At 35.4% G+C, this 22,906-nt stretch overlaps 1 protein-coding gene across 23 annotated transcripts in view; it reads right to left on the bottom strand.

Annotated features, from left to right (window-relative positions):
• Window positions 1–22,906, bottom strand: part of NRXN1 (neurexin 1) — a 1,116,259-nt gene that overhangs the window by 118,920 nt on the left and 974,433 nt on the right. For all 23 annotated transcript variants that reach the window (XM_036873338.1, XM_036873339.1, XM_036873343.1 and 20 more), the window contains 2 exons: window positions 20,951–21,040; window positions 19,259–19,578 (listed from right to left, as the gene is read on the bottom strand). In XM_036873338.1, the coding sequence (XP_036729233.1) occupies window positions 19,259–19,578; window positions 20,951–21,040 (410 nt within the window). The remainder of the gene's footprint in view (window positions 1–19,258; window positions 19,579–20,950; window positions 21,041–22,906) is intronic.

Genomic DNA, 22,906 nt, shown 5'->3' with positions numbered 1-22,906 from the left:
ATCATGTGGGCAGAGTTTTTAATCCATTGTTTTTATTACTGTTTCCACACTGCCTAGAATAGTGCCTTTCCTATACTACATGTTTCACACATATGTATTTAGTAAATGGATGAAATAGTGCTAACGTTTGAATGTGGTTATGTGTATTGCTCATACTCATATAGAACTATGCCTTAATTATTTCTATCACATTCCCTTTCCTTTCTAAAAATTTATTTTCTGTGTTGATTTATTTGAATACTGTTCCTAAAGTCCACTTGGATAATTTATACATAGTCTAACTAATAAGTAGATTTTAGTAGAAGCAACTGGCCTGCATTAGAATGTAATTCAAAACTTCAATTTACTATTTTAAGTTGAAAATAAAAGCTTGGTTCTATTTGTCTTAAAATAGAGTTGAAGTCATATCCCTTTTTTATATTTCATTCTCCATTTCATCACACAACAATGAGGGTATGTGATACTAAAATGAGAACATTTTATTGACTGCATATCTCAGGAAGAAAGAAAAGCCAACATAACTTGATTATTTGCCATAAGAGAGGCTACATATGGGGAAGTTAAATCAGAAGTTTGGATAATTTCCAAAGCACAACTATTTTTAGCTTTGTGAGATTTTCCCCTGGTATCTGCATTTGAGTATCAGTGTTTCTGCTCTTCTAAGAGTTATACCACTTTAATCAAGGTACCATATTGTTTTATTCAGTTCAGGCTGCTATAATAAAGTATTGACACCATAGCTTGGGTGGCTTATAAACAACAGACATTTGTTTCTTACAGTTCTGGATGCTAGAAGTCTGAGATCAGAGTGCCAGCAAGGTTGAGTTCTGGTGAGAACCTCCTTCTGTGTTTCAGATTGCTGACTTCTTAGAGTGTCCTCACACAGAGAGCAGAGAGGAAGCAAACTCTCTCCTATATGGGCACTAATCTCATTCATGGGGGCTCCACCCTCATGACTTCATCTAATCCTAATTACCTCTCAAAGGCCCCGCCTTCTAATGCCATCACTTTGGGGATAGGGTTTCAACATATGAAGTTTGGGGGAACATAAACATTCAGTCCATAATGCATACTTTCTAATTCCAACTATCTGGTTTTTCCTTCCCACATAGAGTTTCACTCTCTCTACCTATTTACTAGAAAGAGAGTGTTCCATTTCTTTAAAAGCGTGTTTAGACTGAGAAACAAAACATGCTATTAATTTTTGTCAGCCGTTTAGGCAGATTTTATAGGAACGTCAAGGTGAATTAAAAGCAAAATTCTGGAGACATATTGCAATTCAGATAATATGCTTATCCTCAGAGGGGAAAAACAATGACCTTAGTTTAAGTTTTGACATCTTTTTAGCCTAATGGCTTGAAAGAAAAAAATTAGTAAAAAAAGGAAAATTATGACAACCACAAAGCATATACTTAGAGAAAAATAATGTAATATATAAAATTGAGGAAAATATGGAGGTATGTGGGTTTATGTGTAAAGGAGATACAGAAACAGTGACAATGGCATGCTTATTTAATCAAGAACATGAAAGGCATATCTATATCTATATCTTTATATTTATACCTATATCCATATCTATACTCTGTATCTCAAAATAGATTCATGTACTTTGTACTAGAGTGATCTTTGAATAATGTGATTTTTGACCATCAAAGTTTGCTGATGAATACCTCTAAGGAGGAAAGGGGAGAAAGCTAACTACAGAACTTAAACAGCACCTGCTGTCAGCTGAACAAATGAACTGTTCCAATACTACATGTGCGCAGGAAGGAATGGATAACAGCACCTAACACACTAGGAGACCGTCTTCATAGGAGAGTGGGTAGAACTGAAATATACAGTACTAGAAATGTTAATCCAAATTTTTCAGATTTTGACAACTCTGTATACACATTTGTTTGTCTTCATTTGACTTTTTAGCTATTAAAAAATGTATGTGACAACATGATTTTATCATTTGGTGGGCTGGAGCATGAATATTAATACAGGTCACATTTCTTAAGTTGTGATCAATTACAAACATGGCCACATTTCTTATAATTCCTCTCCTTGAATCTGGGCTGCCCTCGTGATTTGCTTTATCAATGAAGCAGAAGCAGTGTTATGCAAGTTCTGAGCCTGGGCTCAAGAGGTTTTGCACAGTTCCACTCTCACTCATGGAAGGGTATGATTGAGCTGGCTTTCTGGAGCGTAAAACACATGTGGAACATAGATAAACTGTCCCAAGTGAGCCACCTTAGATCAACCAGTCCCTAGCCAACCCGGTAGTGTGGATCACCAACATATGAATAGACCCGCTGAGATCAGCCAAACCTGGCTGAGGTTAGAAAAACCACCTAGCTGAGCTCAGTTCAAATCGCAGAATCACAGAATCTTGAGCTAAATAAATGTTTCTAGTGACAAAGTTTTGGGGCAGTTTGCAACATAGCAAAAACTAATTGATACACAAAGTAAGTGGGGGACTTTAACAAAAAGGGTAAAACAAAATTTATTTTAATCAATTTAATTAAATAAATAGAATACTTTAAGTAGTGAGGAACAGTTAACTTTGAAATGATAAAAAATAGGTGATAACTACACAAGGCTATTAAATGTCATGTATGGTTAGGTTTGAATGTAAAATATTTCTCTCCTTTGCTTTGTATTTGTGTTAGTTTCTGAGTTTCTTTTTAGCAAAGCAAGCAGTAATTTTGCTCTAATTGCCATTGGAATTAACTGGCAAATGTCTTTTGAAGTCAAAGTAAAAAAAAAACCTGGAATGTAGGAATAACAAAAATCCTCCTCTCTTTCTAACACCCCTCTAATATCTCTCTAATATTTCTGTTCCTGACTCTCTGGAACAAATTGAAACTGGATACCAAGACAAAACTATACCTGGCTTTCCATTCTGGCTTTTCTTCATTGATGAACAGTGCATTATGAAGTCAGAAATATAAGACCATTTCTAAGATTCCATTGAAGATAAGATATTAGAGAGAATGAAGGCTATTTTGCTGGCTTACCACATCATCTCCTTCCAACCATCAAAAATGAATGACAATAAAATAATGCAAAAGAACTCAGGCCTTATCAACCACAGAGTCATTTAGAAGTTTTGTGATTGTTCTTTGAGTCCAAATGATTATTGCCAAACTTTGTCAAACTGGGAAGATTAAAAGGTTGTAGAAATGCAATACCATAAATACTCAAGCAAGCAGGAACTGCTTCAGAAGGTTAAGTTAGTGAGGGGAAAGAGTAGGAAGCTCAGAACTCAGAAATGATAAAGAACGTTATGTTGTTTTCTTCGTATTTCAGGATTTGTTAAAATTTGAAAACTCAGTTAATTGTGGGTATAGAGAAGACTTCTCATCTGTGTTTTGAACGTGAAAAGCAAAGGGCATTCTTTTCTGCATAGAGACTAAACGCAGTACCAACACATTTAATTTCCTCTCATCACAGTAGCAATCTCAATGTCCAGTTCAAGTTGGGGGAGAATACTGATGCTTTTGTGTCTCTCCCTCCTGAGGCCCCACTAAAACAAAAGCTAGAAGAACAAATACGGTCTGTAAAGCCTATCAGTGAAGAGAAAAAGTATGCAGACAGCAAAATAAAGAGATTTCCAAACATAAGTAGAAGACTAGAAGTGGCTGAAAAAGGGCTGATGAGTGAGATAAGCAGAAAAATGCACAGCTTGGAATACAATGCGGAGAGGTACAGGGTATAAAGAGTCAGTGACAGCCAATCTGGAGATGATCTGGAAGGAGACCAGCAGAAAATATACACAAAAGTCATATCAGTTGGCACCCCCTACTCTTTGACATTGTGAGAGGCTCTAAGTCTCCAGAGACGCTCAGCTCCTAGCATTGACGCCCTTGTGTTATTTCCGCCCCTTGGGTATGGAGGGGCTAGACTAACCGCAGCCATGATGGAATGTCACTTCTAAGATTAGGTTATATAAATCCTGTGGCTCCCATCCTAAGTAAGCCCCAGACTCTACCCGCAACCCTGCTTCCTCTCTAAGATCACTTACCCTGGGGGAAGTGAGCTGCCAGCATTCATGAAGCAGCCCTCTGCCCACATGTGAGAGAATAAGGCCTGCCAACAGCCATGTAAGTGAACTGGAAAGTGAACTCCCACCCTCCAGTCAAACCTTTAAATGAGACTGCAGGCTTGGTCAACAGCCTTCACTCCAGCTTCATGAGAGACTGTGAGCCCAAGGCACCCAGGTAAGCTTCACCCAGATTCACCTAACCCACAAAACCCGTGAGAGAATAAATGCCTGTTAGTTTAAGCTGCTAAACTTTGAGATAACTTGTTACACAGAGATAGATAATTAATATAACCACCTAAAATATAACAGTAGCTTTTTTACCCCAAAGCAAAAACAAACCGACAAATTAAAATCCAGGTCATTTTTCTCTTAAAACCAAGAAATTGTCCAAGGAAAGGCAAGGCTCTTACTATGAATGTTCTCTTCACTCTGGCATTAGGATGTCTGCTCCTTGCCTGCCATTTCCAAGGAAAAGTCGACCACCCTACAAACTCTGACCTCTCTCAACCTGAATAGGGTCTCCTGTCATGCTCAAGAACAAGCAGTAACACTGGTTCTGAAGAACAGAAAGCACAGATAGGAGATCTCTGGGGGCGGGGAGCGGGGGGAGGAAAGATTTGATAGAACTGAAAGAGTGACTGGGAATTTAAAGTGATGATCCAATAAAAGTAAAGGAAGAAATGTAAGGAAAAAAGATGTTGAGGAACTTCTGGGGAAAAAAATATGGAAGACAGGTATAATCCAAATATGAAGCAAAACAGAATGTCCTGATTGTAAGCAATTGATAGGATGGAAAGGAATCCATTTGACCCTGACCCTGAGAAAATTCTCCTTTGAGAAGTCCAGGTAATATAATATTGGACCCATAAGAAAATGAACGTAATCTTAACACATAAGTGAAATGGGCATTGGACAATATTTACATAGTAATGATAATCTCAATGTGCTTTATTGCTTTTCCACTTTATACTCCTCATAGATAAAATATGGAAGATGTAGTTGTGGTTGCCAAACAGTATGTTAAAGTTAAAATCTCTGGAAATATAATGAGATGGTGAGATCTAGGGAAGCTAGAGGAACAGGTAGGTGTACAATATATTTATCTTACTAATGTGGATACTCAAGAGATATTGTTGTATATTAATGGAATGAGAAATAGAGATATAAATATACTATTTAAAGTGACAAAAATAACTAATATATAAACAAAATTCAGAGGAAAAGAAGAAAAGGAAAATGAAGGGATTAAGGCCAGGAACTAATCTTCAGTTTCCATTCTGGAGATTGCAGAAATATTATATAAAAGGGATAAAAAATTGGAAGTGTAAGCATATTATTTAGAGATATGGAACTAATTACCAAAAGAATTATGAAAAGATATCATCTCTGGGAAGTAAGACTAGGGGTGGTGAGAGGGGTTGGATGGGGGGTTGCTACTCTTTACACATATATCATCTTCTAAATCATATTGATTTGTTTTCATGTGCATGTGTTGTCTTAATGAAAATAATTTAACAATGATTCCCACTTGTTTTGCATACATTCAACAAAGCATAAAAGTAAATTTTGCCAGCATCCTGTTATTAGCCTCAGAACTAGGGTAAAAGAGCAGGTTATAATTAATGTTATTACTTGCAATTTGAGGTACCACCCATTTAAATATATTGTATTTTTCAAATAACCCACACAGCAAGAATAAATTCCTTTGAAATTTCCTAGGCTTTGTCTAGATTTGTCTGTCATCAGGAATTCACTCCACTCCCCAAGCTTCATTTAAGTCTTTGTGACCAATTAGTGTTACGCCAGCATGTCCCTCTAATCTCTTCGTTTAATTCTCTAGTTCTTTGTACTCAGTTCTCATTTGAAACTGCCAGTGAAAATATCAGTTTTTACATGCTTAAATTCAGCAGTGACTATCTTTTCGGAACATTAAACACTTTCCCCAGTTCTGTTTTCCAGCAATAGTCAGTGTCTAAATATCAAGCCTATGCCCAGCTTTTCTTGAAGCCTTGTCGAGTCTCTGGTGCAAAAGTGGGTCTGTAATGGGTCTCACGGTATGAGGCCTCCTCGTTGGTTTCCTAGATATTTTTACCTGTTTATTCAGCTTGTCAAAATTAGCTGGAGATACAAAAATATCGGAAAAATGGTTTGAAAATGTGAGTTCCTGCCTCTTCAAAATGGTCCAAATACTACACGCAATTCTGAAGTGACTATTAGCAATCTGACTGTGGGGAGGTCAGCTTCTGGGGCAGACAACAGGGGGTGCTTTGCTGTAGACAGTTTAAAAGCAATACTAAATCTTACTAAGAGTCAGCCTGCTTTTTTGTTTTACAGTGCATCAGCAATTCTAAACTATGCCAGGGATAAAATATTCCTCTAAAGGGGGGACCATCAACATTGCCCCTTCCCCCGCTAGGTGAACCACCATAACCCCAAACTGATGAGACTGCATTCAACCTCTGGAAAAGCATGTTACACCCACTAATCCGTAACCTGTCAGTCAAAATCATACTGCTTTGTACCCTTGTCTTTTCCACCTTAGGGACAACTACTGGACTATCCTTCCTGAACTTAAGTGAATGTTGGTAACACAAACTGAAATGAGAATTTGCCTCCTGTATATCCTATTCACGTCTTTCTCTTAAATGAGACTGCATATACTTAAAAACGACACCACCCTTTGTTTTAAAACTGTGTATTTACTCTGCATATGAAGGAATAATTCTGTTATTCCCTTCTTACATGTACTATCTTTATTCTCTGCAACTATTATTATTATTATTATTATTTTTTTGGCTGTGTTGGGTCTTCATTGCTGTGCGCGGGCTTTCTCTAGTTGCGGTGAGCGGGGGCTACTCTTCGTTGCGGTGCACAGGCTTCTCATTGCAGTGGCTTCTCTTGTTGCAGAGCATGGGCTCTAGGCACTCAGGCTTCAGTAGTTGTGGCACGTGGGCTCAGTAGTTGTGGCACACAGGCTCCAGAGCGCAGGCTCAGTAGTTGAGGAGCACGGGCTTAGTTGCTCCGCAGCTTGTGAGATCTAGTTCCCAGACCAGGGCTTGAACCCGTGTCCCCTGCATTGGCAGGCGGATTCTTAACCACTGCGCCACCAGGGAAGCCCTTCTCTGCAACTATTGATCAGTCCAGGAAAATTCAACACTAGGCAGCACTCAGGATTTATCTCAGCGTTGGGATATGCACTTTGGGTGTTCATAATTTATTTATGCAAAAACTATTTACTAAGGGTCCATTTTGCACCAAGCACCTTAGGTGCTGAGCCTGCACAGGTGAATAGGGCATAGGTTTTGACTTTCAGGTGCTTGTCAAAAAGGAAACTGAAATAAAAGTTATAGGCTCTGATAGATAAATAACTATCTGTATGTCTACTTATCTGAATAGATAGTTATCTATTTTTCCAAAGTGCTATGAAAACAAGAAATGCATCCTGCTTAGGGTTGTTCGGGAAAGCTTCAAGTGAAATGCAAGGTCTAAAATCATCTCATACCATTAACATTAGCAAAGCTTTAGAACTTTACAAAGGTAGAGTCAATTGCTGTTAATAAGATAACAGGTACAGGTGCAGCCCAGGAAAAAAGAAGGAAACAGGAACATTACTGGCAGAGGTAGCAACAATGCAAAGACTGAAAATGGGAAGTTGTATTTTGTTTACTATTGCTAGCACACCAATGATAAATTTCAGATTGGGTGCTTTACGTAACATGCTCTTTTTTTTTTTCCCCCCTTTTCTGAATCAAGTTTCCAAATAATGTGGAATGCAAAGTCACAATGACAAGAGTATATAAGACAATGAGGCAATTAAATAAACCACAGACAACTTCAGTCATAAATATAATTAAACATCTATCTAAAACTATAATGAAAATTCTTACTTTGGATAGTGGAACGCCATCAGTTCATAACAGAATAAGTGGGTCATTTGGCTGCCTTGTGATGTCTTATTTTCCATCTGTTGTTATGGATTACCATGTTGACTCTGTCTAGAATTATTACTAATGGCCAGTTGATGCTGTGCAGGGAAAGGTCAGATACAGGAAATTCACCACAAAATGTGAAAGAATCTTGACGAATCCTTTTTACTTCTGAAATATGGGCATTAGAACAAGAGAAACTCCCTTTAGTGGAATGTGAATATTTTCTATTTTCTTTTGAAAGAAACTGATACTCTCTTTGGACCTGTGGACACAAGTACTTACACTGTAATCTAGCTGTACACACAATCTCTTGATACACATTCAGGGATAGTTACCGTAGAGGTAAGCTAAGAGGTGTAGAAAATATGAAAATAAGCTTCCCTCAAGAGTTCCAGGTCCAAAGTTTTCCTGCTGAATGTTTAATGCTGGGTTACATTTAGTGAAGATCTCGTAAGAGCTGGCTTAACATGCTACAGCAGATAGAGACTCCTCGTGTGGTTACCTGCCAGTATCTCAGGGAATCTATAGCTGAATATATTTGTTACATAGTCCTTGGATGGTGTTGATCAAATTCGGCCCATTTCTCTTATTTGAGATTTGCGTCATCTTCTTTGCATCTGTAATGCCTAGAATAGGGTCTAGCACACGGAAGGAAGAAAGGAAAAAAGGAGCAAACAGAGAGAAGGAAGAAGAGTGGGGGCAGAATGGAAACGAGGATGCTAAGGAAGGAAAAAATGACCACCTACTTTGTGCCAGATGCTATACTAAGATGTTTGCTCATGTAAATTTAGCTGATACAAAGAATCTGTCATCATGATAAACATGATTTTAAAGTTCCCTTGATTATTGGCTCATATTTTACTCCATACGATAGTCCAACATTGAGTTCACACACATAACCAACAGTATCCAGGCTTCCTCAACAGCACAGTATCTATTCCATGGAGGGACAGAGGTGATTCGGCTCCTGCACATGCCTTTCAGGGGAGCCTCCAGATCCCTCTTGACTAGGAAAATCCTAAAAGAGGACAAAAGGGGCCTGCACCACCAGCTACCCTATCAAACCTACAGACAGATGATAACATTTATTTTAGAAAAAGCTTTCCACAGAATGTGGGTAATTTCAGACTCAGGGTAGTGTCTAGCACATTGCCAACACTCAGGACATGTTAAGTAATAAAAGGGTGTTGCTTCAAATCACTTGCTATTAAAAAAATACTAAAATATCTTCTGTCCTTTCAATTTGTTTCAGAGTTTCAATTGTGCCAGTGATGCCATTAATAATAGACTGTACATCTGTGATGTACAAAAGCTTTTCTATTGTTGATTTAGGGCACTTTATAATTCATGTATGGAGTCTCTACATATCTGAGAAATGGTTGGTTCTTGTTATACAACTCTGTATCTCTAGGTATCTCACACTCATCCTCAAGAATTCAATACCTTGCAAAGTGCATTTTATATGTTAGGTACACAAAAGATATTTGCTAATTCATAATTTTAAATAAAAGTATTGCAAATTTATAGGCAACATACATCATGGTTGAAAATAAGTAAGTTAATAAAAACAAATATACACTGCTATGTTTTGATTTGTTTTAATTATCATTTACTATGCTAACTGGAGAAACTATTGGTTAACACTGGTGTTATTTGTCTGCTTGACAGCCTACATAAAGAGAACAGTGATGATGAGAAGACAGTGAAAACTGTTTGGTTAGTGCTGTATAGGGGCAGATGAATTAACTAGATCTCCTCTTGAGGTTCCAGCCTAACGATGTTAATATATTTTTCTTGTTGGGGAACTTTTCAGTGATGCTAACTGATAAGAAAACCTAATATAGGCGCTAAATAATAAAAATTTAAGAAATCATCTACTACCAAAGGCAATCTACAGATTCAGTGCTGTCCCTACCAAATTACCGATGGCATTTTTTCACAGAACTAGAACAAAAATATTTAAATTTGTATGGAAACACAAAAGACCCCAAATAGCCAAAACAATCTTGAGAAAGAAGAATGGAGCTGGAGGAATCACACACCCTGACTTCAGACTGTATTACAATGCTAGAGTCATCAAAACAGTATGGTACTGGCAGAAAAAGAGACACATAGATCAATGGAACAGGATAGAAAGCCCAGAAATTAACCCATGCACTTATGATAAAGTAATCTATGACAAACGAGGCAAGAATATTCAATGGAGGAAGGAGAATCTCTTCAATAAGTGGTGCTGGGAAAACTGGATGGCTACAGGTAAAAAAATGAAATTAGAACACTTCCTAACACCATACACAAAAATAAACTCAAAGTGGATTAAAGACCTAAATGTAAGGCCAGACACTATAAAACTCTTAGAGGAAAACATAGGCAGAACACTATCTGACATAAATCACATCAATACTTTTTTGGATCCATCTCCTAGAGTAATGGAAATAAAAGCAAAAGTAAACAAATGGGAACTAATTAAACTTAAGAGCTTTTGCACAGCAAAGGAAACCATAAACAAAAGGAAAAGACAACCTACAGAATGGCAGAAGACATTTGCAAATGATGTGACCAACAAGGGATTAATTTCCAAAATATACAAACAGCTCCATATTAAAAAAAAAATCAGAAACCAGGCAGAAGGCCTAAATAAACATTTCTCCAAAGAAGACATACAGATGGCCAACAGGCACATGAAAAGATGCTCAACATGGCTAATTATTAGAGAAATGCAAATCAAAACTACAGTGAGGTACCACCTCACACTGGTCAGAAAGGCCATCATTAGAAAATCTACAAATAACAAATCCTGGAGAGGGTGTGGAGAAAAGGGAACCCTCCTATACTGTTGGTGGGAATGTAAATTGGTGCAGCTACTATGGAAAACAGTATGGAGGTTCCTTAAAAAACTAAAAATAGAGTTACCATATGATCCATCAATCCCACTTCTGGCCATATATCAGGAAAACATGAAAACTCTAATTCAAAAAGACACATGCACCCCAATGTTCATAGTGGCACTATTTATAATAGGCAAGACATGGAAGCAACCTAAATGTCCACTGACAGATGAATGGACAAAGAAGATGTGGTATACATATATACAATGGAATATTACTCAGTCGTGAAAAAGAATGAAATAATGCCATTTGCAACAACATGGATGGACCTAGAGATTATCATACTAAGTGATGTAAGTCAGACAGAGAAAGACAAATATCATATGATATCACTTATATGTGGAATCTATTTAAAAAAGGATACAAATGGACTTATATACAAAACAGAAATAGACTCACAGACATAGAAAACAAACTTATGGTTACCAAAGGGGAAACAGAGGGGGAAGCATAAATTAGAAGTTGAGGATTAACAGATACACACACTATATATAAAATAGATAAACAAATAAACAACAAGGACCTACTGTATAGCACAGGGAACTATATTCAATATCTTGTAATAACCTACAATGGAAAAAAAATCTGTAAAAGTATATATATATACCTACATACATACATATATATACATATATCTAGTCACTTTTCTGTACACCTGAAACTAACACAACATTGTAAATCAACTCTACTTCAATAAAAAAAATCATAGAGATTTAAATTTAATCTTGATACTAGTTTATTGACCAATACTTACCATTTTACATATATCATGAAAGCAAAAAAAGCATTGTTAATAATAAAAAGATATTCATTTGTCCTACAACTGAGACTTGAAATATCAGAAAGGAAGCCAACCTCAACAGTCCTTTCTGAGAAAATGCTCACTGAAATTACTGCCACATATTAATTAGATACAGAGTTTTAAGTCATTCTATTTCTCTCATGGTAATAAAAATGATATCAAAAGAAATTGTTTCAAGAATCATAAACCCAACTTGGTCTAACTCACAGCTGGAAGTACTTGAAGTCTTTCATTTCCAAGTTGAAAAAGGATATCGTGACTTTTTAAGCTCCTTAATCAAGACATGTTATTGAGGACAGTGATAGAAGTCATATTTGCAATATTCAGTGTCATACTATGAAGGAGCTTCTGTCTGAGAACAGCTGGGAAACAGGTATACGAAATTTCTGGGTTGCTCCGTCAACAGTGATTTGAGATTGTGTTGGTGGTGGTGGTGATGGTGGTGATGGTGGGTGGAGGTGAGTAAAATAGCGGATAGTTCTTCACTACCCACTATCAGTGGATAGCGGATAGTTCTTCATTACAAAGTATATTTAGTGTTCACGGTCCTCTCCCACTAAATGCCAGTGACAACTCTCCCCCTGAATCATTTCGTGCCTCCCACCCCTTCGCACATCCTTGTTCTAGGGGAATGGTGCTGCCTCCTTGTGGAAAACACATTCAATAGAGAATTCAGCGCAGTACATACCACACCATTTGAGCTCTGATTTAGAAACATCAATTCAGAGCTGTTTTCAAGGGCAGAGAAAATATCTTTAAAGGTAAGAAAGATGCTTTAATTTATACAGTGTACTTGAGGAATGCTTTTCAAACGTAATTATCATTTGTATAATGGTTACATGGGTCAGACATTTTTTTACTTCTCTGTATTTTAGGGTGAACCATAAGAAATTTTCTTTTTTTGGTAATACAAATTGTCAAATGGCAGTAATTGTATATAGTTCACATACTATATTGACTCATTTAATCCTCACAATAAGCTTATGAAACCAGCATCCCCGTTTTATAGATGGGAAACAGAGGTATTGAGAGGCTAACTTGCCTAGGGCACATAGCCAGTATGTAGGGAAAATAAGGCTGAGATTTAAGTAGGCATTCAGGCCCCTGGAGTCTTGCCCTTGACCCCTGTGCAATACTGCCCCCTAACAGCCCTTGCCAGTGTTGCTTCTTCAGACTGTCAGCTCTCAGAAGGCAGAATCAGACTGAGAGAGATTGGGAGGAGTATGAAGGAGGGAAATAGGTAGGTGAAAAAAGGAAAGGGCTTTCCAGGCAGAGGACAAAGAGGTGTGAAACAGCATGACCTCTAGAGGTTTCTGTTAGTAGTGCAACAGGATCAGGGGAAAAGAGTGTGGAGGAGTGGAGATAAAACTTCTAGTGAGGCAGATAGGAGGCCAGCTGTGAAGAATGAACCCTGACAATCATCCAAGGAATCTGCTCTTTGTCCTAAATACCTGGATGTATTAAGGCCCATATTTGCATTTTCGAAAGAGCAGCCTGACACCTGGGTGGACATCATTTGAGCTAGTTTAGAATGTGAGAATATGAGAAGTTTGAGCTAGTTTAGAATATGAGAAGGCAGGAAGTGATGAGATTCTGAACAGAGGACGTATTTAAGGGCAGAGGACCAGATCACCCCAAAGTACTCTGAAAAGAAGCTGGCTGCACAGCCTTGGGGAAGTTACTTAGTTTCTCTGTGCCTCAATTTTTCTCACGTGTAAAATAACAAGAATAATACCAAGCTGTACTTTCTGAGTCTTCATTTCTTCCTCATGCACATACATTCCCTAGAATTTGATTACTTTTCTGATTTAATTAACCAGACACTTATTAGTTAGTGTCTTGTGTCCTTAGGACCACATAGGGCAGGGCATGCACATAGTTCCCGCCCCCTCCCATCACCCCCAATGTTCTTTTATAATTGATGCCATATCACTAATAATCTTTCCATATCTATTCAAAAAAGATTCCCGTCTTATGCTTCCCCCCCAGCCCCAATGCACAAGCATCCCCTCCTCTCTGCTTTATTCCTATAGCACTTGACATCCCATGTATGCTGTTTTAACGTTTATTGTCCATCTCCCCTAACTAGAATGTGAGCTTTGTACAGAAAAAATCTAATTTTATTCAATGCTGTATTTCCGGTGACTAGAACATTGCCTGGTATATAGTAAGTGCTCAGCAACCATGTGTTAAGTGAATAAATGGATGGATGGGTGGATGGATGGCTATATTTGTCTAGAACTAGCCTTGTCCAAAGATGTCTCAAAACCAAGGTTGCATCCACCAAGAGAGCACCTTTTCATCCAGTGTAACCTCCAGACCCTAAAGAATATGCACTGAACACAATAATTCTTAAAATAAACTCTTTAAAATGTATATATCCTAGAACTTTCGCTTACCCACAATGATGGGGAAAACACCTTCTAAACGGAAGTGCTTACTTACATTTAAAATTACAATGAGCTGCACTTTTCTTACCCGGCACCATTCTTCTTAGTTTCAGAAGAATATGCCTTTGTATATATTTTCAAATCTACACCCAAGTGTTTTTCTTTTCAGTATGCACTAAAATTTGCAGTAGAAATGTACATTAGTTTAAGTGAATTCAGCAGAATGATTGGACTAGGGAAAATAAAATTAATTATTCACGTCACTAGTACTTTAAAATGCAGAGTGGTTATCAGGAACACACATAATTATAAGTAATGCAGTTATTTTTTAATAATGAAGCCACAGCTAAGGTTAATTAATACTTTTAATAAAAAAATAAAATTTTGTTCTTTGAAGTTACAATATGTTTTTTGTTAGTTTTAGATATTTTTCATGGAAATATGTGTGCATTCTGCTTATATTTTTCAAACAAATAGTATTAATTTTTTAGGAGTATCTCCAAAGCCACCAGGAAGCAATAGCAGTGTCTGACACATTCAAACACTCTTTTTTTGCTTGAATCCTAATTGGGATTCTTTTTGGAACATTCCATAGGAATCAAATGCCAATGGCTTCAGTAGGAAATGAAGATACACGTCCTGACCACTTACCAATGTTTTAAATCCTCAACAGTTCCTTTTCTTGAGTAGGTTTGCTACCTCCACTCTGAAAAAAGCCTAACTAGATTGTTCCAATACATTTCACTTATATTTACTGATCCTGCCCCAGTCTACAATTTAATTTCTTACTAAGAGTTGCAAACTATAGTCCCTCCAGTCAAAAACCAGAATCTCTCAAGGCCTTAATCTCTCTCCCTTCTCAAGATTTTTGAAATGAGATGAGAAGAAGATGAAAAAGGCTATGGATTCTTGAAACCAAGTAAGGATACCAGAATCAGTTTCTGCTCTGAATGAAAGGACAGGGCTTCTCTATTTATTATTCTTATGAAGTATGATTTTCTTGCAAAGATAGATTGTATATATGCTGTAAAAGTAGAATGCAATATAATTTACAGACCAAAATGGGATGCTTTTGAGAGTCAGAAAAGGATACTATTAATAATTACATCGGTACACCAGGCGCACAAGAGGACTATACAGGCCAACTGAGATGCATGCCACACTGTGTAAAAGTCAAGGGTGAGATCTATGCTTTATTAAATAAGCATCAGAAGACCTAATTAAGAGCATCATCACTAGAGTCAGTGAAATTTTAGAGCTGAGTACAATTCAAGAGATTCCTAAACCCACTTATTTTAGAGAGAGCGCAAGGCCAAAGTGCAGCGAGGTTAACCCATCTGTCCAAGTTACACAAAAAGGTAGGTGGTTGTGTTGAAACTGGAAACGGGTCTCCTGATTTGCTGTGATCTTTCTGTTTTACCATACCTCCTCTAGGCAAAAGGCATTACTGTGGATCCATATTGTCTACGGTATGTAAATAACTTGTAAAATATTCTTGAAGGAAAGAACCACAATATCACAAAATGTGATACAAAGCATAGACCAAAAGAAATTTCACAATCTTGATCTTAAAAGAAATAATTTCCTTTCTTTACAAACTGGCAACCAAAGGGAATGAATATTGCCCTTTGCATGTTGACTTACTTTTCCTCATTTAAGTAAATCTACACATACATTGTAAGACATTGGCAGATTATTCAGAAGAGGAGGGAACACTCAGTCATCAAAAATCCCAAGAAGCTCTCAGCATCCTGAAGAACTTAATATTGTTAATTATTTGCAAATATTCACTTTCCAAGAATAGCCTTATAGAAAGTTTCTCTTTTTTAGGATGAGTGGGTCTTACGGAAACATTTAGATGTTAGATATCATAAGTAAAACAAATTTTTATCAACTTTATATAATCCATATAAAAAGTACTATTAATATTTTTATATTCACATTTTTAAAAGTCATTTAATCAGAAGGGTTGGTAAATGTACTCAGTATTTCATGCCATAGATCATATCTTCCTAAAGTAAACATTAGTCTTAAAATTGATCATCATTCAGAGAAGAAAACCTTTTATTTTTTCTTTTTAAAGCATATTTACTTCTAAGTAGGAATGTAAACAGGATCTTATGGGATGACATTTTGTGAACACTCTTTTATATTCTCTGACTCTGTGAAAACTGAAAATTCTCCCCTACTACTTGCCCTGCAGGATGGCTGAACAAACCTCATCTCATCTATCTGAAATGAATCCAATGTAATTCTGCTTGACCAAAACTCTGTTTCCATAGCTCTAAAACATGCAATCACCCTAAAGTACATTGCCATTGTAGCTATCGCTGAGGAAAATACACCTTGATTGAGAAAACAGTCCAGTGTGGCTTTTGAAAAATAAAATGACCCTCCCTGGTACACAATTTGGTAAGGCAGCTGATGAAAGCAGGCAGGTCAAAGGTTACAGTCTTAGAATTAGCATTACAAATCACTTTCATATTTAAATGTCCAGACTGACAATTCTAACAAACATTTAAATTCTACATATATCAGTAATCTCTTTGTAGTTGGAGGGCAAGATAAAAATCAACTGTGAAGTGAAGTAAATTTACAACAAATTATTCTGTTACTCAAAAATAAATAATTTGCTTTCTTCCCTAGTAGTTTTTCCCCCATACATTCACATCTTATTACCTGTAATCACAAATCACAAACATATCCTTTTAAGAGAGAATTTTTAAAACTTTTAGTACAACTTTAAAACACTGTTGTTGAATATTTGCAGTATATTAGTCCAAATTATTAATTGTTGTTATTGGTCTGTTAAAAATCTAAAGATTTAAAATATGTATTTTTAATGAACCTAGTAATCTTTTATTTAAGTCAATACCTCCTCAAATGACCCAAGTAATCATTAATTGATTAGATCATTTACTTCCATAAACCACTGCTATCTTTAAACATGTTATAGCTTACCATAAAAGAGACTCTTTTCATTGGTAATTAATGGGCAGTTAACTGTTTTCCTTTTACATTAGTTAATATTATAAAATGCATAAATTTTTAATTTCTTCATTTCTAGGTGTTCAACTTGCAAATGAAATAGCTATTTTACAAATGTTTACTTAAAAAACATAATTTTTTAATACATAGCGAGTACTAATTGATAAAAAACACAAAAGTAAGGCTGATAATTCTTTCCTTATTTTGGGATACATCTGGTTTACCTAGCAACTTAAGCAGCTGTAATTTCATTAACGATGAAACAAGACTACTAAGAAAAAACTCTGATCATTTCAAATTTTATTCACAAGAACATTTCTATTTCCGAATGTCCTAGAATGTCCTCTTATGAATTATTTTACATAAAGGAAATAGTCTATCATAGCTCTGTGTTTCATTTTCCTATATCAGATTTGCCTTAATAACCTGCTTATCGTTAAATAAACCGTAAACCAATAACCACAATAACAAATCATTAGTCAAGTATTAGAAAAGAATATCAAACAGAGCTGTTGGGCATGCATAAATCTGTCTAAAGACACAAGTCTTTATCCAAGAGGCTAAGTGGAATTATTAACAATCTTATAAACCCAAACAAGACAGAGAAAAATCAACAAAATGATTATACTCTAAGCACACATTCTTACTAAAATGTCTATTTCGTAAGGAAGGGGTTTTTTGTTTGTTGTTCCTAATGTATCCCCAGTGCCTAGAACAGTGTATGGCACATGTAGTGTGATCCGTAAATACATACTGATGAACACCCTGTGAAACAGCCCATTTTATTCCGTGGCCAAATGCAAATTTTAAAAAAGGAGAGAGAAGAAAGAAAAAAGTGATGCATATAGGTGTATAATACGAAATACTACATTTATAAATTTACAGACTTTACAACTTTTTGGTCATCTCTCTTCTTCTAGGACATTTTCTCTTCCTCTATTCTGTTCCTCCCACCCCTTCCTATTCAAAGTAAAAATCAGAATCTATTTTCTTCTTTCTCTGGTAAACATATGTTAATTAGTAGATAGGGTGCTGATCTGAACAGAATTTATCTTCTTTTACTCTCTTTCTAAATGTGACACATGATCTATTTCAAACATTTGAAATAAAAGCAATTTAAAAAATAATTGTTGACATTCTTGCTTCTTTAGTACGTGGTTTTCTAGAAAAGTAAGAATCATGTATTTGGAAAACTTTATATGGCACCTACTAGAGACATTCACTAACTATCAAAAACAAAACAAAAGCAAACAATCAAGTTTGGGCCAAGAAGAACACACAATTCTGAAAGCATTAACAATAGAATATGTACAAAGGCTATAAATGTCAACAGAGATCTAATAGAATTTAATAGAATTTCAACAGCATTCTAAAAGCCTTTATAAAATGAAAGCTCTGAGGCAGGTGTTTTTGTTTTTTTCTTTTCTTCATTGATGTAATGCCAATACTTAAGCCAGTGCCTGACACATAGTAGGCAAGCAGTAAGTATATCTTGATGGAATAAATATACTTCCTAGTTGTACAAGTGTGACATTTAAAAATTCTGTTTTTCAAAAATTTTAGACATAAGATTGAAAAATAAGCTCATTGAAGTGAAATATGGGTGAGGGCAGTTAGCTATATAATGTACGAAATATGTTGGCCCAAGACAGTTTTTAAGACCATATTTTGGGTCTTTGTCCTCAGATAAACTAACTGTGTTTTTCCTATAGACAGTAAAATAGTAGATTTATCATTCACGATGAGAGCCACATGCCTACCAATTCAAAATTTTCAGACTTCAAAATACAATAGAAGTGCTATAGGCAATTTCTTTTTTAAGTTGTTCAAATTTGCTTTTATTTTATTTTGATGAAGTGCTGAGCTTGAACAAGGCCTTTCAGATACTTCACTATTTGACTTGTTCATTTAACTTAAAAAGTGAAAAACCTGTGTAATTAGTAGACAATCCCCTCAGCTTGGGCTAGACCAAGATTATTGAATCAAGACCATCAACTAACTACACACAAACCATCACAAAGCGGTATATATCAATAAAAGTTCACAAACCACAAACCAACAGCATATACACATTTCATCCTCAAACTGAATCCATTATATTAAGCAAGTCTTAAAAAAGCCATAATGCTTGAGATCAGAAATTAATCCCATTCTAGAAAAGACACATATGCAGAAAAGTCCACTTTCATAATCACAGATCCAGAATGAAGAAATGAAATCTGTGTACTCACCTGGCTAATGGGTTCTTTTGTAGGGGGCTTTCCTCTTCTGGCTGTGCTAGTAGCCAGGGTCGTGGTGGTCTCCATAATTGACGTGGACATCTCTGACTGCATGGCAGTGGCTGTCGACTCAGTTGTCATAGAGGAAGGCACTTCACCAACCAGTCTCACATTTCCCACTATGGCGATGTTGGCATCATTTTCGGCTGCCATATTCAGAACTTTCAAGCCATTGTAGTAAAGCCCAGAGAGCTGACCCTGGAAGGGCTGGCCCTGCTCTTTCCCGCCAATTATTATGGTTGCTTGGCTATTGAAGATTGTGAGCTGACGCCCTGTAAAAATAATATTACATACATGCAAAAATGTTGATTGTGAACTCTACATTCTACAAAGGATGACAAAACAGATCTTTCATGGGGTGGATAATGAGAGCAATAAACTATAAGAGAGGCATTTGACTCATAATTCATTGCTTAGAAATGAGGTGTCCATGGAATGCATAATCATTGGCAAATACTTGTAAATTCTCAACTTATTGTAAATGTAGTGCTTTTGCTAAAAGACCAATCAAAGATATGTATGATAAATTAATTTTTAGTGGATTCCTTTCCCCTTTTACCTCAAGATCTTATACTGTTGGTCTCTTAAGTCTGAATTGTTTAACTAAAAATTAGATATTTAATATTTCAAGTATTTGTCATTCTAAAATTACCACTGGTAGAAACTCATCTATAGCAGCTGAAATCTGACTTTAAATTTATGGTAAAAATTTCATAATTCACATAATGGCCACAGGTATCTATATGCTCTTCTTTAGAAATGTGTATTTTTTGAAGGCAATAGTCCATTGTTATTTGAATTATTCTGTTTTTCCGGCAAATACACTGAAAAGAAACACATAATTTACACTGAGCGTGTCAGAGACAAAAAAAAATCCAAAAAGATTTTTCTGATTGGCTTTCAGCAAGTCTATTAAAACAAAACAAAATGAAAAAAAATATAGCTTCAGATGTAAAAAGCGGCTTCAGGAATGATACACAAACCGATGGAGAAATTATGGCACATTTCCATCAAACAGCAATCCTCAGCACAACAGTACCAATATCATCAAATTGAGTATACAGTTTTAGCAGATTGCTCTCTGTTCATAAAAAGCATGCACACAACTTTAAGTTCAGTTTTAATCAGGGCTTGTTCCCAAATGCTCTTAGAAGGTTGCAAACGTTAAAGGGACTTCATTTTGACTGGCAATCCATATTGCCCACTATTTAAGATGCCTAGAGTTTAAAGCAAGAGTTGTTTTTTTTTTTTTTCAGGACCATAATGAAGATATCAGAACTACATATATTTTAGTTAATAATTTAGAGGCTGGAACATGTAATATAATCTATAAATGATTTATCATTTTGGGTTAATGCTTGCTGTGAGTACCTTCATAGATTGAGTTAGTGGATTATATTTAACAGTCCCTTTAACCTTAAGTTAACAGGGTAAGATTATTAAACAGCTGGTACGTCTAAAAATGTATAGAAATTATTATACAAGGAATGCAAATATTACTATCTACATTTTACTGTTTTAAATTTGTTTTTAATTTAGTTTTACGGAAAATTTATTTTTTATGTTTATTAGTGTTACAATGAAGTACTACTTGGTTATGTTCAAATTATTTTTTTATTTGAAGTTTTAATCAATGTTTTTTACCTTTGTCGAGTAGCCATTCATCAACTACTCGACCAAGTCGATATGGAATTCGCTGTCTAGCAATCGCCAGGCGCTCGTTATCATTGTTTCCTTTAAAGTTTAAAGAGACATTTCATTGGTTAAAATCTGTAAGGTCAAAGGTTAAAAGTTAATACTTAAAGCTTGAGCTATACAGTTGCCACATGATTTTTTGAAATTTGGAATTTTAAAAAGTTCTACCTAGAACATTTCATGTTTCAGACTTGTCATTCATTCATTTATTTTATTTTAGCAAACAAAATTATTCCTATGTTAATTGAAAATTAGAAATCTGCATTTGAGCTAGGTTATTAAAACTTATATTATAGACAGACCCGAACAACCAATTTAAACAGCATATAATAGCTTTACAAAAAAATGAACATTGATCTCAGGGTTTTGTCTTTTTGATGTTTCTTATTAACTAGTTAAACATGTTCAGGTGAAACAGGTTTAAGTTTTCAAAATACATTCAATCTCTTATTCCAGATTAGTAATTTATGAACACCAAACTTAATACCATCTTCGGCACACTGAAGCATCTAAAATAGGCCTAGCATACTTTATGTCCTATTCAGAAAAGAGAAATTCTTATTCATCTCATTTAAGGAAACCACAAAGTCTGAATAGTTCTTGTATATTCCACACAAATTGGTTTATCAACCACTTGGACATCACAAGGGAATACATCTTGCATCATCAAATATGTTATGATAGGAAAAGGCTTTGACAAAAGTGACTTTGAGTGTCCTTCAGTTTCATTTAAAACTTGACAGATTGAGGCATATGACATTTGAAAAAAAAGTATATGCTCAAATATTTGCTTTTTATTAAACTATTCTAAAGAAGGCATGATAACTTCAGGAACAAATACAAGCCACAACAGTGGTCCCTATTCATAGCTCTAAACTAAGTGGGAGCCTTGATTCTTTGAATAAAAAATTATCTGATAAAAACATAGTTTAAATTGACCTTGAATAATGCTTGCAAATAGATGACTGTTTTCTTGATCTATAAAGCACTTAGGAAGAATCTAGGCTGCCATCTCAGCACTCAATCGTGTATATTGCCAGAAGTTTTTTTATTCTATGAAAATTAACTAATGTGGAATTTTGAACTAAGACATTTTGGTAATAGCTCACATGAGGACTCAGAGGCGAAAGAAATGTTGAATGGTAGGTAGTACTGCCCACAAGAAAAGACTGGAGCATTTTACTAGGGAAGATAAAAGATACATTTTTCTCAATTTAGAATAATTAATAAATGTTTTCTTAGGCTAGTTTTATTTATACACTATACTTACCACAATAAACCCACCATATTAGTCACACACTTTTAGAGAAAGAGAAAAGAACTATCATTTAGACCTTATCAATATGTCCTTCGAAGTTTTATATGACTGAAAATATTTCATACATTAGTATTTAATTGAAAATGTAAATACCAAAGTGGACCAAATATAAAGTTTAATAAAAACATTGACATCTATCTCTCTGTATTATGAAATTATTAAAATGTTATAGTATTTTATCCTATGGGAACATATTTTTGGTATATTGATAATTTTTTTAAAAGGATAAAATAGCATAAATTCCAAGCCTATCTTTGTTTTCAAGAAGTGTGTACATTTTATGTTCTCTTTTGTGTGCTTGTATACATGTATCAATATATTTGGAAAAATATACTAAAATTTAATATTAGTTGTCTTATGGCAGCATGATTCTTGATGAATATGTATTTTGGCTTATATGTGATTTATGTAATGAACATGTTTATGTACGTAATTTGATAAGCAAATTAAATACTTTCAAAAACACATACCCTTTGCTCTATGGACTTCTTTGTAGAGCAACACTCATACCAATTTACACTATTATACCTCTCCTGACAACTTTATAATTATGTGGCTCCTTGCGTTGTTTTTCATGCTAGAGTGTT

Source organism: Balaenoptera musculus, chromosome 13 (assembly GCF_009873245.2).
Source record: "Balaenoptera musculus isolate JJ_BM4_2016_0621 chromosome 13, mBalMus1.pri.v3, whole genome shotgun sequence".
Lineage (NCBI taxonomy): Eukaryota > Metazoa > Chordata > Mammalia > Artiodactyla > Balaenopteridae > Balaenoptera > Balaenoptera musculus.
Note: the sequence above shows the minus strand (reverse complement) of the source record. Positions and strands in the feature narration are given on the sequence as shown.